The sequence below is a fragment of the Sebastes umbrosus genome, chromosome 9, assembly GCF_015220745.1.
Source record: "Sebastes umbrosus isolate fSebUmb1 chromosome 9, fSebUmb1.pri, whole genome shotgun sequence".
NCBI lineage: Eukaryota > Metazoa > Chordata > Actinopteri > Perciformes > Sebastidae > Sebastes > Sebastes umbrosus.
In genome coordinates this window covers 6177026-6195976 of record NC_051277.1, presented here as the reverse complement: position 1 = coordinate 6195976, position 18951 = coordinate 6177026, and the positions used below count along the sequence as shown (strand labels likewise).

The 18951-nt window shown below is 42.9% G+C and overlaps 1 protein-coding gene across 4 annotated transcripts in view; it reads left to right on the top strand.

The window, feature by feature from the left end:
• enox2 (ecto-NOX disulfide-thiol exchanger 2) overlaps nucleotides 1–15166 on the top strand; it is a 208730-nt gene extending 193564 nt beyond the window's left edge. For all 4 annotated transcript variants that reach the window (XM_037779743.1, XM_037779742.1, XM_037779740.1 and 1 more), the window contains 5 exons: nucleotides 1718–1858; nucleotides 6281–6337; nucleotides 7132–7237; nucleotides 10099–10184; nucleotides 14328–15166. In XM_037779743.1, the coding sequence (XP_037635671.1) occupies nucleotides 1718–1858; nucleotides 6281–6337; nucleotides 7132–7237; nucleotides 10099–10184; nucleotides 14328–14459 (522 nt within the window). In that variant the 3' untranslated portion in view covers nucleotides 14460–15166. The remainder of the gene's footprint in view (nucleotides 1–1717; nucleotides 1859–6280; nucleotides 6338–7131; nucleotides 7238–10098; nucleotides 10185–14327) is intronic.
• Nucleotides 15167–18951: the final 3785 nt, after the last annotated feature.

Sequence of the window (18951 nt, the reverse complement as noted above, 5' to 3'; positions counted from 1 at the left end):
AGTGAAACTCTGCCGATCCTCAACCAACTGGCGCCGTGCCGCCCCAAAAACGGGCGACACATGTAGATGAGCAGCGGCCACCCCTCCCTTCATGCCCCTCACCGGGTGAGCGAGGGGTGCCATTCGTCTGCATGCACCACCCGCGCTACAGTGCACACAGAGCCAGCCAAAAAGCGGCAAAGCCTCACCCCAAGTGGGCCCTTGGTGATGAGGGAAAAGGCAGAAGAATTGGCAGCGAGCCTGTAAATAGTGAAGCAATTTGTTTACAATTAGATGGTAATCTGCATGAGAAATAAAGAAAAACGTTTATAATAATCACCCCCTTATAGTAATCAGTTTGACCCGGATAGACGTGATCACTATAAGCAGTTTCCACTCATCATAAACACCCAATAAATACATCATGGAAGACAACAGTTTTATGAGATAGTTAAAGATGCACATGCAAATATCAATGAATTAAACTTAAAACATAAATACCGCGATGCATGTGTGTGTATGACAATATGTATATGTGCAAACACATGAAAGAAGCTTTAATCTACTTCATCTTTAGCTGCAGTTCAAACAATCTCGGCAGAAGGTCCATGTAGTAGCTCTTCTGGAGCTTTCAATAAACAAATGAAAGAATAGATATTTGAACATCTACGATTTCACTTCTGTTTTTGCAAACTCCATCTGCTGAAGAAGATCGTGTGACTTTTGTTTTCTTAACTACTAAATCTTTAGGATTCAACCTTTCCACTTTCAAAAAAGAACAACCCTATAAGTGCTTAAATCTAACTTTTAAGTACTAAAAGAACGACTAAATTGACTCATTCTGGCTCTTGTCAAGTGTCCTCAAGTAGCTAGCTGTCACAAGTAATGGAAATTATGATCGATTCATGTTAAGAAGAAGAGAATCCATTAAGGCCCCTCTGTTCATTTCTGCTTTCAGAGAGTAAATTACCTTTCTCCAGTTTAGGTCTCTCTCACGGTGTGTTTAGGAAAAGATTAGGTGAACGGATTAAATGAATTGGAAGACATTGAAATTGGATACTTCTCCTTGCCGGGGTTCACATGTTGGATCACGCAGACGCACAAATTGCAATGAAATATTATCAGCATGCACCGGCAACCTGTTTCCTCGTTTGTGAGTTATAGTGCACGAAAACACAAAGGCACTTAATGTGTATCCGTGCAGATGAAAACCCCTGGCTGTAAAGACCCCCCGCGTGTCGCGGACTCTTGTTTTGTTGAAATTAACGCAGCGGGAGGTGAATCTTTCCATCTGTGTTTAGCAGATAGCTCGGCTATCAAGGCTTTCTCAAACGCCGGTTCCTGTGTCACCCAAAGCAAGGATAAAACCCCAATGAGCGTTAATTCTCTCATGATGCTTTTCTTCTATGTGTAATTTGGGATTTTACAAGCAAAGGATTTGGCAAATTACTCCTCTTGGATGCTTTGGAACAGAATAGAATAAGACAGAATTTAACACAATTGTTTTCTCTTTTAGAAAATGTTTATTGAAGATATAATTCACGTCGGTGTTTAATTGCTTTTTTGCATTGAGCTGAAGTTCTAATTACCGATGTAGGGATTACATGCCAAATATTAATACAACAAACGGCTGATTGTTCCTCTGCTTTCAGAGCCCGGCGAGTAGGTTAGTATTGTCACGCTTCGTTAGCTCACAGTAGCATTAGTGGCTCACTGTTCTCCCTGTTTTTATTTGCAGCAACTGTTAAAAATGAGGGAAGAATTAAAACAGCGGGAGGCCGAGCTGGAGAAGAGTTCGGAGGACAAACAGCAGCTGAGCAGCCAAGTCCAGAACCTGAAGGAAGGACTCCAAAACCTGCAAAACACAGACCTGATGCAGGTTAGTTTGACAGGAAACACACATTTTGTGTCAGCTGGGTCTCCTGAGAGTGAAGAGAGGGGGAAGAAATCTACCGTGTCTTCTTTGTTGTTTTATATCAAAGTTCATTTCTGGGTTTCTCTCTTTGCTCCAAAGTGATCTAATTTACACTTTGATAAGAAAGAAATTAGTTCAAGATGAGTTTCAACGCATGAAAAGATACTGAAGAAATAAATCATCAATAAACAAAAAGGACTGGATGTGATAGTTTTGGGTCGAGACTCATTCATTTGAACTAGTTTAGAAGTTATATCAAAGTAGCTATTTTCGGGTGCATCTTTATGATATCAACGCTGCGGGAAAGGACCTACCGCAGTGAGCCAGACGATTTCTAACTTCAATCAGTGTTCTGGTGTTCCCATTTTCCTCCCAGGGAGCTTAATTCATTCTTTTTTGTAACGCACAGCATAATCGACTCTTTAATTTCTAATTTCCCTGCAAAAATGTTAATAATGCAGCTTTCATGTGTTAAGTGGTTCAGTAAAAATGATTTCCCTTCATTTAGCTCTTGTTATTGTGCAGTAATGCATCTCATAGAAAACATATTCAACCAATAATCATTTCAGGGACTATTTTGCAGCCCTTTGTGTGTAGTAAACTTTGTTTATAGCATCCTTCAAAGTTTGTCCTGTTAAAAACAACAACATCAGTGTCACTTAAAGCTAATAAATAACTGTGTTGGCCATAGGCTACTATATCTTTGGCGCTGAAACAATGAGTTGATTAATCTATTAGTCCGTTGGAAGAAAACAATTTTGATAATCGATTAGTCGTTTCAGTCATTTTTCAAGTAAAACTATCAAACATTTGCAAGTTGAAGCTTCTCAAATGTGACGTTTTGGTGCTTTTTTTGTTGTCATATGGCTCGGGTGGATGTGTGGGCGGGACCTCGATACCGCAGCTCCACCCGCGTGATCACTACTGCGCAGACTCTGGCTCCAAATGACGCCAAAATCTCAAGAATTTTGGATTCACTTTTGTACAGTGGGAGGAAGTGGAGACTTGTCGTCCATCTTTATATACAGTTTATCATTTAAACAAAAACATAGCTGGCGGTGCAACAGCCTGCTGTCGTGGAAAGTCCTGTAACAGAAGATCAAATAATACAAAACATGTCAAATAACAGAAGTGTTGCATATAAATTAGTCTCACATCATCTTTAAATGTCTACAAACACCCACCATCATTGCATACAAATTAAAATTAATTCTCCTTCACATGTGTGCTCCTCCACCAGACAAGATGCTTTTACAGTTTGTCGTTTTGTCTACTCCTCTGTTCTCACTGCAACCACATAAAAAGAAGCAGAAGAAAATCCATTCATTTCCTAACTAGAACCATATTGAGCACGGTTGACCGCAGTCAAATTGTTTCCTTATTTGTCTGCAGCTGAGATTTCATGAGACATCGACCACCAGCAACCCAATCGCATACTCTCACTCCTGAACATTTTGTGCCTTTGGGCCACATCAGCACTGTCCAAGAGGCGGTAACTAAGATATGACATTATCAATACGTCCTATATATATTACACTGTGCAGATGTAAACCACTGGTGCCCGTCTCAGAGCTGTTATACGAGGCCACATCATCAGTTAGAGAGACTCCCGCTACATTATTCATCCATCCCAACATCCCATTTGTTATGTGATTGAATGAGTTGCTTACATTGAGGCGTGTTTTTCCCAACAAAAGTCCATCTTAAATTGATTAGAGGGCGAGCTGTTTTACTACAAGAGTACGCTGCTAAATACAGTGCAGCAGCGTGATCTACAGTCTTAATAAACAATTTCAACTTTCAAGGCCCATTTTTCTCCGTTAGGCATGTCATGTTTACTAATGTTTCAGGTGTTGTCCCATATTCCCCAGGATTCAAGTGCTAATGTTTGTTAATGTTCCTTCTGGCTTGGTATAATGAGAGGAAGGGGTGTCATTAAAATAAGCCTCAGGTTCAATCGCCTATTAAATTGGGTAATAATACAAACGAGAGGCTCTCAATCCACGTGGGGAGCTGCTCCGTGTGTTGTCTGTTTTGCTTCGAGATGTACTGCAGGTTTCATATAACGCAGAGGTGAATTAGTAATACGCTAATACGTCTCTTCCTTCACATCAGCCGGAGTGACAGAGTTGTCAATAGTGCGTTAATGGTGATGAGTTTGATTAGAAATGTGTCGCCACAACTGTGAGCCCTGGGAAATATGCTAATTAAACTGCTGCATGTGGGCAAACATGAATCATGAGGAGGCAGACTCATTAAATGCAGAAAGAGAAATCAATTTTTGGGGTGTACGTTTCTCTGAAGATTAGCGGCTGTTGTGAGTTATTTGTCATGTTGAAGAGATCTCTTCATGCCGTCAGTTATCCTTCAGCGGTCCAATCACAGCTCCTGCTACCGCCACACGTCACGTTACTGGATTGACACCAGGGACATTAATATTATTATCATTATGATCAAAACAAATGCCTTTTGTCATTAGATTTTAGTGGTGCCACTAAGGATTATTTAACGTTGTTGATTATCTTTCTGATTAAAGGAGTACGTAAAGTTGATGGACTTCCAAAGAAGCGTTAAAAGAAAAATGGTCAGATTCGAAGCAGCAGAGGCTGAGACATCCTGAGATTTAGTCCCTAGTATGAGTCAAGCTCCAAAAAATGCTCATGCCTACACTTCCGATAATGCAACACAGCAGCGTCTTTTCATCAGACCCTTCCCGTCTGGTAAATGTCCCTAAAACTCCACACCCACCGTTTTTTATTCACTCGCTGTCGAGGTTTAAAAGTATTGTGTCAGACTTTTGAAAGCTCCCTTCGGAGCCACAGAGGACGCAATACAGCTCCTACAACACACTGACAAGTGAACTGATGTTGGTGTGGAGTCTATGAAATGTCAGAAAACAGTGGCATTGTTTCCCAGAGCCCAAACTGCTTGTTTTGTCCAAGCAACAGAACCTAAATATACTCAATTTATAATGTTATAAAACTGGGAAAAGCAGCAAATAAGTATGTTTTAAGAAGCTGGAACCAGACTGTTTGGCTTTTTTTAATTGATAAATCAATTAAACTTGTGAATTGGCTCTCAAAATTGATGTCTATAAATTTGATGTTGATTGTGTAATCCAGTGATTCCCAACCATAGACTGTATATAAAGATGGACGACGCGTGTATTGAGGTCCCGCCCAAACCCCCACCTGAGCCAATCACGAGCCGAGCACAGCCAAAGCTTGTTAGCGGGAGCCACCTAGCTGCTACGTTAGCACCACGGTAGCTGTTTGGCTAGAAAGACAACGACTAACAATAATATCTCTATAAATACATGTATGATCAAATTGACACATGTTCTATTACACAGACTCGTGACGGTTATGGAAAGTTAAGACTCACAGCTGTCAATCATGACGTCTCACCCCCTTTTTATAGCATCAAATAACTAATTAAAACCAAAGTTATCAGAAAAATGAACACTTGAACAAATATCAGCGTGATAAGAACTACCTAAAATGACAGAAACCAACTTTGAGGAAAGATGTATTTGATTTGTACTTTGACTTTTTAGTTTGGCTCATGTCCCACCTATACTGCAGCCAGCCACCAGGGGGCGATCCAGATGTTTTGGCTTCACTTTAGGGGAGCTGTGACGTCGTCCATCTTTATATACAGTCTCTGTTCCCAACCAAGAGGATGTGAAAATATTGCGGAGGAGCTACGCTGATTTGAACAAATAGAAATTATGATTTTGTAATATAGTATTTGTCACAATAACCTTCCAGCTACCACAGGCTTTAACCACACATGGATATTGACGTGACTCGGTTTTAACACCTTAACACCAGGTGTTACAAAATAAAATAAATTAAAAGCAAGTGAGCAGAACGGTGAAATGAATAAAGTATAATAAATGGTTAAAGTTGGCTTCTGCCTCTCTTGATAGTTGTACAAAGGCAACAGAACAAAGAGACATCCTGTCTATTGAAGGGGGACAGTGAAGGGGTACTCAAGCCCACCGTATAGGTCTACTCGGAAACCAAAAAAAAGGTTGAGAAGCACTAGTCTGAACAATGGAGTAATTATCTCTGCACTAATATATTCCCAGGAAATCAGAACTCACAAAGTCTTTCATTGTTGCAAATTTAATAGCCGACTGTTCTGTGCCAATTTTGACTCAAAAAGAGATAATTATATCCATACGGAGTTCAGCGTCTCTGCTTTCCTTGTTTGTTCAAAATCAGCATGTTTCTGGACATTATTCTAAAAATTTACAATGCCTCCATTTGTCTGTTTTCGCACACCACGCTGTGTGCAACCTCGCTCCCCCTCGTCCGTCTACATTAGCGCTCAGCTTGTTTCTCTGTGGCTCTATCCTCATATGTTTCTAATGTGCTGCAGCTGGAGACGTCGACGCAAGACGACAGAGGCGGCGAGGAGAGCGCTAATCAAACCAGCGTAAGTGGAAAAAAGGTTGAGCCCTCTCCGCTCCTCTCCAGATATTGTTTTGTGTCCTCATTCTCCCTTCTCTCTCTCTCCTATGACTTCCTCTCTAACCTCTCCCACTGACATGACAGATCATTACGGGCCAATCCAGTTCACTGCAACTGCATTTGTCGGTGAATAAATCACCCAGACACAACTGGGTTAGGAAATAAAGGAGTCATAAAATCAAAATGGCTCGCACATGTGCGTATGTCTACGCTCCCACACAGTCGCCGAGTGTTATGGATAGATTAAAAACAGAAAAGGGCCACCAGGCATCCCACACCATAAGTGGAAAATAGTACACACAATACTATGTAGGACAACAAACAGACAACAACTCTTCTGTTATTCCTCTGCCATTTTTCTGCCACCTGTCAAAGATCTGAAACAAACAGCTTGATCATTTCCCTTCCAAGTCTCTCCCTCCCTCTCTCTCTATTTGTTCTTCTTACACTCGTCTCTTTTTTTTGTGTCTGTGTGTATGTGACATGCATTTCATCCCTTTATCAGTATATAGCTGCTGGCAAAAACCTTCTCCCTCGCCTCATTATCTACATCCTCATTGTCTCTCCGTATTAACGTGTCGGTGGTGAAACTTTCTGATGTGTTCATTCTTATTCCTGTTTGTCTTTTTGCTGTGTGCCGTGGCGTGCATCCGCTTAAGTTGAAGCTTGTTTACTTCTCGTCAGTCAAAGTCAAACTGCGGCTGGTAGCAGATTCATTTCAGTATCCTACTGTGTGTGTGTGTGTGTGTGTGTGTGCAGGAAGTCGCAGTGTCAACAGTGGTGTCGTGCAGTCAGGAGAAGGAAGGTCCTACAGAGAAGAATCCACCGAGTCCTGTCCACTCCGAGAGGGAGGCGCTGCTAGTTGGTACGCTGACACAAATCTCACTCTTGCATCGATAATATCACTTCAATTTAGTTTTTGCTGTATTTTTACCTATGAGCTGCTCAGTAGCAGTAGGAACTAGAGATGTCACGCCACCAGAAATGTAGTAGTCGATACCAATACCAGTGAAATTCCACAATTCTCGATACCCAAATTGATAAAAAAACAAAACAATAAATTCCATTACCGTTCAGGGTTCATGTCTAAAGGCCAAAGTGTTTATACGTGCTCCAAATGGCCACACTGCTACTCAAGCTGCCTCAGGGCTGCACCCCACCGCCTCCCTCATCTCTCTCAGAGTATTAAAGGGCTTTCAAACTGCGAGCAGCACAACGCCACCGCCGCACTACAAGCCGCTGCTGTATTAGCTGGGTCACATTGCTTACTCGTTGATTATTGTTCCAGACCAGATAATCAGATTCTGAAGCTGATGTTGCTCCAATAATCTTCTGTATCCTTCAGGGAACTCAGATACAGTAAAATCAGCTCCTGTATCTTTTCCCTGTAGCTGTGGTTGCCGTGGTCACACAGCTAGCTGCAGTAGCAACTTGTAATAAATAAATAAGTTGAACGGTCACCCTCCCTCTCCTCGCCGCCGCTGACCTCAACGGCACGTCTGCCATTGTGTAAACAATAAAGGCGGCAACCACTCGCTGTCTGAAAGCTCTCCCCTCGGCATTCACGGTGTTGCACTTTAACACAAAAAAAAGTGACAGAAGTAGTTGTATGAAGAGTAACAAAGAGAGCTCGAGAGTAAGGTTCAACTTACTTTCAAGCACAGTGCTGCATAAAGTGGGCATCGTTGTGTGATGGTCTGCTGCAGCCACGACCCCCAAACCCCCTCATTTTAAATACACTGAGACCTCAAGGTGGGTGCATATTCACAAATACATTTGTATTAAATAAAAATACCATTAAGTAATTAACACAGCATGAACCTGGGGTGCAGGAAGTATTCCAGCACAGGAGTATTGGTTGGTTTCCGGAGCTGCAGGTATTACACTTGATGGGTATTTGAAGGGGCTGGGATAATACAAGATTCACAGAGTGGTGTGAAAGGGGGGTCTGAAGGGGCTTACGGCTCGGTTTTGCCCGGGGCACTCGAGCAGATTACCATGGCCGTGGCATTGTTGGAAACTGGCAGCAGGTGTGAGTGCTGTAAAAAACTCAAGCGGACATTCTTGTGGTGACTTCAGATGCAGCACAAAGCACAAAGTCAGTGGAAATACTCAAGCAGCGATTTGCTCTAGCGGGTGCAATTTAAGGTGAAAGCTCACCTGCTTCCTTGTTGAGCTACAAATTGAGCTACACTGTAAAGCAGAAGCTTGGGATTCCCATCAGATTCAGAAAAATCTAATAGTCACAGTTTGCATTTATCCTGAGTTGTATGACTCGAAGGAGGAAATGTGGTGTAAAATAAGGGCACAGTTTGAGTTTCTGTTGACTTTTAAATATATTTGAATGCTCTTCTTTTTAAATATTTATTGTAGGGCTGTCAAAGTTAACGCAGTAATTGCTCGTTAACGCAATTTTATTTTAACGGCACTAATAATTTTGCCGAGGAAAAATTGTCATGGCCATTTTCAAAGGGGTCCCTTGACCTCTGACCTCAAGATATGTGAATGAAAATGGGTTCCATGGGTACCCACGAGTCTCCCCTTTACAGACATGCCCACTTTATGATCATCACATGCAGTTTGGGGGCAAGTCATAGTCAAGTCAGCACACTGACACACTGACAGCTGTTGTTGCCTGTTGGGCTGCAGTTTGCCATGGTATGATTTGAGCGTATTCTTTATGCTAAATGCAGTACCTGTGAGGGTTTCTAGACAATATTTGTCATTGCTTTGTGTTGTTAATTGTTTTCCAATAATAAATATATACATACATTTGCATAAAGAAAGCATATTTGCCCACTCCCATGTTGATAAGAGTATTACATACTTGACAAATCTCCCTTTTAAAGGTACACTTTGAACAGATAAATGTGTGATTAATTTGCGATTAACTCTGGACAATCATGCGATTAATCGCGATTAAATATTTGAATCGATTGACAGCCCTAATTTATTGATAATTAATCTCAGACTAAATACGAGCTCTGGCAATCTGCACACAGAGTGGGTGCTTGTAGTTACATCAAACGTCTGTTGGAGAACATGTTCATTGGCTCTTTGAAGACAAATAAACACAGGCATCAAAACCACTCCAGTGGGCGATTTTATGCAAATAAATCAACATGAATTTTCTACTTTGTGTTGTATCTGAATGGACCATTAGACTCCCAGTCAGTCTCGTGTTCATTGGCAGCTCCAGGCTACAACGTTGTTTGTGTTGAAGTTTCCTCCTGCAGGTGACAAAAAAATGAAGCCTTGAAGTAGTAATGTCCTCTTAAAAGTCTCACGTGATTGTTTTATTGTTGCTCTAGTGTTGGAGCCAGTGGAAAGCATCGTGACTTTAACACTGTGTTTGTTTCAACTTGTGGTCCCTCGATGCTCTATAGGTGGTTAGTAAGCAGAGGTGGAGGATTATCTCTCTCCTGGCCCTGTCTGCGAGCTGATAGCAGATGGTTTGTATGAGCTGGGGGAGAGCATGGCTTTGATGAGAGACAACGGCATCAAAGCTGTCATTAAACACTCCCTCTAATCTGGAGCCACAATATACAAGAGGCTCTTAACAGTGCTGGGACTCTGGGAGAAGCCACTCGAAGCTCGCGTTAAACTCAGTCAGAGGAGAGAAGGAGAACATCCGTTGGCAGATTGTACATTTCTTTTTGACAGGTGACAGAAACTGTCGGTATGTGACGTGTCTCTGCTTTTAACATGTTGTTTGTTCTACCTCAGGGATCATTTCGACGTTCCTGCACGTCCACCCGTTCGGAGCCAGCATCGAGTACATCTGTTCCTACCTGCAGCGTTTGGACACCAAGGTAACAGGCACGCATGAATCAAGACTGTGGAGTAGATTAGCAGAGCCGGCCCTCGGTATCACTCTGGATTAGATGCACCCCATACAGACGCTGTGTCAGTACCCCCTACAGGGCTGACATATGGGCTTGTTGTGTGCCAGGGTCCTGCTGTGTAGTACGACACAGACCCTCAATGCATTAGCAGTGCACCTTCATGCTTTTACAGCCCTTTCCATTGAAATGGACGCTTTTGAGTCTTAAAGGGATAGTTTGGGTGTTTTGAGGTGGGTTGTACTTGTACTTATTCATAGTCGGCGTATTACCTACAGTAGATGGCGAGAAGCAGACAGGAGTTACCGCACGGAACCACAGCAATGTACTGCTGTGGACGGGGCCGGCAGCAAAACGTACTTTAGCCACCTAAAAGAAAGGCTAAAAAAACAAATCAATATCAGTTTAAGTGTTCGCTATACATAGAATATTTTCGCTGATTTACCTTGCCGTGAAATGGCTATATAGTCTGTGTTTCCGACGAGGTACTGAAGCCGTTATCTATGATCTCGCCAAAGCAACCAGACTCCATTGGGAAAAAAGCAGTAATTTTACCTCGCAGAACGCAGGAGTTGTTGGTCTACCGCTGCCTCGATCAGGTAGTTTGTTTGTGTTATAGTGTGACTTTGGTTAGTTCAGATTCACCAGAATCACACAATATCACAAACAAACTAACCGATCGAGGCAGAGGTAGACCAGCAACCCCCCGTGTTCTGCGAGGTAAAATTACAGGTTTTTTCAATGGAGTCTGGTGGCTTTGGCGAGAGCATAGATGGATACAACGGCTTCAGTTCCCTGTCGGAAAGGGCTATCTGACGACAAGGTAAAACAGTGAAAACTGTGCGGTAACTCTTGTCTGCTTCTCCAAACTGGAGGCGTCATCTACTGTAGGTAATACACTGACTATGGTTAAGTACCTCATACAACCCCACTTCAAAACACCCAAACTCTCCCTTTAAAGGTGTGGCCGAAGCACTTCAAAGGAATAATTTGACATTTTGGAAAGCAGTATTGATGTTCTCATCGAACTCTGCCAAAATGTCGTTAGTATCTCTTTAAATAATCAGGATAGAATAGGCTAGATTTAGATTGTGTACTCTAAAGATCTCTTTTGCATAGGGATGCCTGACTAGTGACGGGTTCATTAAGGTCCAATGCTAACGAATCTCATATCAAACTTTTCTTATAAGCAAAGAGAAACGGAAAACATAAAAGTTGCAGCCTTTTTTTGATCTGACTGTCGCTGGTTGAAAGGACAGACATGACCCGTGGCAGATTAGATCAGCTGCAGATAATTGGCACTAATTCTGTAACGGCTAAAAAATGAACAGTTTTGGCTGTCCTCTGGTTAATATGCTCTCTGCAGCTGGTGTCTATATTCAGCCAAAGATTGTTTGTGAGTGGAAAGACGCATCATTTCATAACGCCACTGTGCGTTTTTATTGTTCAACAGGGACCAACAGAGTGCTGCCTCTTCTCTAGGGAAATGATCTGGCTGATCATCTAGCATTAATTTACCCTTCGGTGTTTGGAGTTAGTAGCTCGTAAAGCTCAGCAGGATGCAGCTAGTAATTTAACGTTCATTAAAAACTGTAGTGTTTCTGCCTCCTCAGCCAAGAAAAGGTGTCTAGACGAAGGATTGTTATGTGATAAATGGATTCCATACTGGATTTGAGTATTGGTATTGACCCCTATTTCTGGACCTGAGTACAACTGAGGAAACATTCATTGAGAAAAAGACAGTCAGTCACACAAAAACCCCAAACAACATCAGAAACGATCTCTAAATGTATGTTTGGTTTTGAAGTAGAATCCAAAATACTTCAAAAACTTTGTTTCAGACAATTTAAACTTTGGAGACAGTTTCTCTCACTCTTCTATACTGAAATGTCATACCTATAGGTCTCGCCATATCTGGCTTGTTGTGAGATTTCCCTCGACGCCGGAACATATTAAAACTAGATCCTTCATTCTGACACTTGAAGCCAAACACCACCCTCGGTTTTCCACTCTGTCTGGCGAAGCACAGCTATTTCATCCCCATCGTTCTGCGGAGGCATTTTCAGACGTAATATCGCTCTTCACCGTCACTTACACAAGGCTTTCAAAAGGCCAACTTCCAATGTCACCTCCAGCAGGTAACACTGAGATTAATGGCCATTTCTGCTCTCCGCCCCGACAAGGAGACCTTCAGGAGAAAATTGGCAGATGTCGCCGCTCCCTTTCCAGCCGGCCAAACAGAAGACACATTAAACATCTTGGCTGTAACTGTCAAATTTCAAGCTACTTAAAACTTACTCAAGAATTAATTTGTCAAAAAACTTTGTCTCTGCGTCCGCAGGGTTGCCCCGAGAAATCACTGTTCTCTGTGGCTTTGAATATGCTCATCACCGCCGTGACTCACTCTCACACATGCAAAGAATAGAGCGTGTTCTCTCATGCCTTTTGGGGCTTTTTGTCTGGTGTGTCTGTGTGTTCGTGTGTTGTGTGTATGTGAGCGTACACCCACGCTTGTCTGTCTGTGTGCGTATGAGTTTGCCCGTGCATCTGTTGTTCTCACATCGACTCTCTCGCTACACACATCAAGCAGCCCACAGAGTTTTGTCAATATCACTGACTAGACTCTCCAACAACAAGCCCAGTGCTCTCTGCTTATCTACCGGCTCCACACACGGCTCCATTGTCTGTGATGTCACGGCGGTCCTATCTCCCCGTGATGGACCTTAATGCATCCTGACATCAGCACGGGGCTACAACATCCTAGTTATTAATGCAACACAGTGTGGGTCGCCTACAGAGGGTTTTTTTGGCGGTGTTACCTCAGGATTTCAGATGACTGATGATCCGCGGCCCACCCGAGTGGTGTGAGCCAGATTACGCTTAGTCAGGTGGCGGCTATGCCGTCAAACTCTGGCTATAAATTTACTTGCACTATGATTCTCTGATTGCAGTGGAGGTGTGAGTAGAGAGGGGGTGTGGAGTGTGTAGAAGAATAAAGTGTGGATGTATGAGCAACGTCCAGAGTTAACTCATCAGTTGACTCGGCAAGGGCTCGTTAAAAAGGGCCTTTTTTAGGAACTGCAAAAACAAATTAGCATTTTTCATAGCAGCATGACCTACTCACTGCTATTTGTAAATAATGTGTTATTTTAAAAATAAAAAGGGGAACAGGTGCAAGGCTTTTGGAAAAGCTTGCACACTGATTCCAAACACACATTTATTTAAACATACATTTAGGGCTGTTTGGTCTATACAATGTCAGAAAATGGTGAAAAATGTTGATCAGTGTCTCCAAAAGCCCAAGATGACGTCCTCAAATGTCTTGTTTTGTCCACAACTCAAAGATGTTTAGTTTACTGTCATAGAGGAGTAAAGAAACCAGAAAATATCCACATTTAAGAAGCTGGAATCAGAGAATTTAAACTTTTTTTATCTTAAAAAAATACTCAAACTGATAAATCGATTTATGAAATAGTTGGCAATTAAAACAAATACCATGCACTTGAAAGTAAATCACATTAGTGACTTAGCGAGAAGAGAGCTTAACAGACATTTTTTTTAAGTTGGAACACTTCATATTTTGATATTGATCGCTACTTAACATTGGGATCGTCTCGATCACAGAGGTTATACATAAAACAGGAGAACAGAAGTTTGATATGTTCGAGTTATATGCTGCTATTTTGTGTGGAGCCTTTGTAACAGACCGCCGGTCAAAACAATGGTTTTATTTGTTTTTTAATTGCTCACAGTCACAGGAAGTGTACAGTAGCTTGAGTTTAAGATTCACATCTCTAATGCCAACAACATTTCTCAAAAGTCCATTAAAACATCGTGGTCCATTCTGTCAAAAAAACAAGCTTCAAGGATGATTAAAATTGAATGAAACACGGCAGCCAGCAGCAGCAGCAGCAAGTCACTGGTGACAGACTGTAGACCGGAGCAGTGTCTGTGTTTCTCAAAGATTTGATTGGCATTCATACAAAATCAAGTTTTCCAAACTTTCAGATAAAATGGCAACTTGGAGATGGCTCTAGAGTGACGTTAGGTGTATATGTGCAGTCTCTGTGGACGTTGTTCTTCGTCTAACGCTGGTCTGATGTGTTTCCACAGATTAACCCCGGTGAGGTGGAGGCTCTTCTTACTCGGCTGCCCTGCACCTTCAGACAGGAGCTGACCGGCGTCGGAGCCAGCCTGGAGAAACGCTGGAACTTCTGCGGCTTCCAGGGCATCAAGAGCACATAGAACTCTGCCCGCTGATGCTTCTGGGGACGTGGACGAGATGACAAGGCGGACAAGACGACATAAGGACGCCTGTAGAGATGCGAAAGACACAGTATAAAGCCCACGAATATCAAAGACGGTGGACTGTACAAGGACACAGAAGACTGAGCACAGATCTCTGATCAAGAGGGAATGTTACATGAGCATTTCAGGGACTCTGTAGGTGGCAGAGACGTACAAACTCAGCATCTCCATGGTTACGGAAAAGTTGACACCAAACCACGGTGGCAAAATCTTCATGAGCTTGAACTCAAAATATTTTTAGACATAACAGCTCTCCGGGAGTCACAGAAGAAGACCACCGATTCCTACAGTCACTGGATTATTACGTAGTTATGGCCCCACGTGGGTCGGGTATTGTGCTTTCTGAGCCTGCGGTTGGCTCTGTACGGTGTCAGTGTGAGCCAGGACCACAGGGCTAACCGAGGAGGCTTATCAGGGTCTAACTGAACACTGAACACACAAACCTCCCAACCCTTCGGCCTCCCTCTCTTCTCTTTTTGCTGTTCCTGGTTTGTAAAATAGATCAAAAATGGATATATTTCTTCATTTTCTGTAAAGGCTGTTAACAGTTGCATAGAATCATTTGTTGTAATACACTGTAAATGCTTGGATGATATTTTTGATTATAAAAAAGACGTTTGAGTATATAAAAATGTTGTATTTTATATATCTGCTCGGAGAGGCTGGTTGTGAAATAAGTGTGTGGTTGTAGTGCAGTTGTACAAACATCTTTCAGCCTGCCAACCTTCACTAACAGACACACACACACATGCACCTGCACAAAGACAAGTGGTCTACATCTAAAGTTTGTGCCCATTCTTGCTTGAAGGGCATTATGTTTTTTTCCGACGTCTACCTTTTTTTTCTGCTCTTAGAGTAGATGCACTCAAGGCTGGTTTTAGTACCTTACATAAGGGCATTTGTGTCTTTCAAAAGCAAATGAAGTCTGGCTCTCAGCCTGGCTAAAGGCAACGCACAGCAGCACCGCACTTTACTGGGAAACACACTTTGGGGATCATGTTAATGATGTTTAATTGGTGAGGCAGTTGTTGTGTGCTGTTGCTACCACAGTATGTGTGTGTGTGTGTGTGTTTGTGTTCTACTTTCCTGGATCCATATATTAAGTAGTTATACAACGCTCTTCAGAGGGGAGTTTTTCTTCTCCGTCTTTGCCAGATAGAGAGCTCTCGCCGCCAGGACTGGAGGTTCCTCCCAAAAGCCCAGTCAAGCATTCTTAATGCGCCTCCACTGGGCTATTTGGCGGCGTGCTCTCCTCCCTCGTCACTCCGAGAAACAAAGGTTTATTATTACGCATGATTTGCTCTCGTCGGCCTCCTCCGTCTCCTACGGGCATTGCGTTTGAAAAATTAGCGCTCGTGCACTTGTCAGCGTTACTACTCCTCGTACCTGAATTAATAATGGGGAATGAGTACGTTTTTCGGCGTTGGTTTGAATGGAAAGAGGGTTTCATGGGTGAAAAGCAAACTATCTGTCATGGGAGTGGAGTTGTCTGCATGTTAAATACAGTATGTAACCTCCAGCCCACCTCCATCTGTAGGCTTATGTTTAGCGTGATTAGGAAAGAGTGAATGCTGGAGCATTATTTTTTTATTATATGTAGTCGTAGCAATGTGCGAGAGCAGAGATCAGGGCTGTCTCTCTCTTATTATGACACATCCTCCAGTTATTTGTTATGATGATGATGTCTCTGATAGATGAGGAGCTGCAAATCCATACTTTTCAGCTTCTTCCTGCTTGATGGTGCACTTGGGATCGTGAGAGAAGAAGAAGTTGTGCATCGCTACACTTCCTCTCCACGCTGCAAGACTTGATCTCATCCCTGATGACACAAACTAGCACACCTCTCTCACTCATTAGGTTTCTCTCTCCTGACATAAACAAAACACTAATACGCTGCATTCTTCTCTTTCAGAAGCTGCTTTCTGCCTTCGCGTTTCCTCCCAACTGAGTTGCCGTTCCTGCACTGAATGACTGCAGGCGCTCGCAATTTATCTCTCTTACAGCTGTTTGTGGGTGAGTGAGTGCACGCACAAACATGCCTGCGATTGTGCATCAGATTCTCTGGGCATTGCACAAGGAGGTAAACACAGACTAATTAAATCCAGCAGCAGTCCCCTGGTGAATGCCGCTCTCCATTCACTGTTGTCTTCTCAACGCTGCGACGCAGCGAGGAGCCTCCTCATTAATTCCATTCAAGGTGTACGCAAGCGAAAAGCTATCCAAGGGTGTGATTTACCTCCCCGACGGTGACGACGCCGTAGGACGACTCCCACCTTGTGGAGTCACTGGGAGGGATGTTTGAAGACGCCCTTGGGCATCTGCTGATGTTAAGCTTTAAGCAAACACCGAGCCTTGATTTTTAAATTTAAGGGCATTTTGGGGGGGATTTCTTAGAATGAGTTCGTAAATCCATCACGTTTAAGGTATAATTGAGGAGATAACCAGGTTCTTTTGGGTGATATCATGATGCTCGAGATACCCTTAATTACCTTTTCCTCTCATGTTGCGTCCTGAAGGCATCCTCATCTACTTAATTATGATTACGGCGTCCCCTGAGCGAGCAGGTGAGAGGATGCCGGCTGTGTGGTCCATAATAAGGTAAACAATCGCAACGGAAAGTGGATTAGAGGAACACAGAGGGGCATCGCTTCTGTGCTCGTCCACGTTGGTCATGGACCAACAGGTCTGCAGCTGAAGAGTTTGGACACTCTGACTAAACTGGCTTCTCACAGAGCAGCGTGCTGCTGTTTTTTGGCTGTCACCAGATGAATCACAACACATCTAGATCTTAACTCGCTCAAAAAGCTGACGGTGGTGAGTCAACAGCTCCTCCTATTGAGCACAACAGCAGCTACACCTCACACTCCAGTTTGTCAGCCAGCACCGGGGGGGTGATTTGCATTGACAGCGGGTGTATGGCCACAGCGCCGGGGGACATATTCATGCGGGTTTCCATCTCAACAAAAGCTCCACGGTCCTCATTAATTTATGTATGCATAAAAGCTCCTAAAATGTACCCTATTTCCAGGGTGCCAGAGCTGCAGCACCGTGATGCAGCACAGCTCCAGAAACATTTGCCCGCAGGCACTTGGAATGACATCTTAGGAACCAAAAACTATGGAGTATTAAAACTAGAACTAAAGAGATTTCTATTTCTTTGAGGATTATTAGCTTGGCAGGTACCAAATCCTGTTTTTTGTACAATGTTTTTTGTTTACCGCGTTTCGGTATGCTCCGAGAATTGCATGCACTTTTAGCCTGAATGAATAGCAAGTGTTGGAATAATTGCTTTACACTGCTCTCTGGGGTGTCTGGGCACAGGATGTTAAGCTGCGGATTTCAGTGGAGTATGACACACAGTGCATCTCGCTGTTTAATTCAATGTCTCTCTCCTTCCTTCTCTCTGCGATACTGTAGATCTTTATACAAAGTAGGAAAGCACAGCAGTGGATGCCCATAAGGAATTTGCAGCCACTAAGCAGGCTCTGCCAGATCAAATACTCAAACCCTACAGGTGAGAGGAACAGTAAAGAGGGGGAAGTCTCTCTCTGTGCTTTGGGGAAATGTATTCATGGGATTCTTCCAAAAAATCGTTGGCGTTTAATTCTGTTCTGTCTAAGGAAATGTCTTGTCCAAAGATCCTCCTGCCGTTAGGTCCGGCAGTGGTATTTCAGGCCCATTAGTTGGTGAAACCAGTGGGCCTGATCAGTGTGTTTGATCTGAAATGTCAGCAAAGTGCAGCTCATGCCAGGTTAGACGGGATAGTGAAACTCTCTCCTAATGAGCGATGGCCACTCTTCACGCTGTTATGAATCGAGTGACCTTTACCAAAGAAGAATCGCTTCGCACCGACGGCAATTATCTGCACAGTGGAAACTTATTTGAGAAAAGTTTATTTTTAGGTATGAGAAGTGGTTTGGGTCAGCGTCAGTTCTTTGACATGTTCTCTATAAGTTCTGTCCTCAGACGCCGATTTTAAGTATTTATTATGTTTGGCACAGCAAAGCGCTGGCAGAACATCCTCATGTGGTGTTTACATTGTAGGATTTCCATTAAGTTCTTGTTGAACTGCAAACAGCAGAAGGCCTGTAGGGATGCCTTAGTAGAGTACATGAGCACTGTGTGTGTGCCTGAACCCAAAGGGACGTTCACGCCTACAAAACCAGGAACCATGAAGTAAACACAGGAGATAGGAGTGTGTGGGCGATATGAATAAAATCCTCTATCTCAGTGTATGTAATTCTATATTATCATAATACGATGGAATATCGAGGAAAATCCAGGTGGCAACCTCCGGGTCAGAGAAGTGAAGTCGATGCAGAAGTGCCTTAAACTTAAACTTGCATTACTCGACTCCTCTAGTTGCAAAAAGAAGTCTGATTTTATAGAAGTCTATGAGAAAATGAGCCTACTTCTCACTTGATTTATT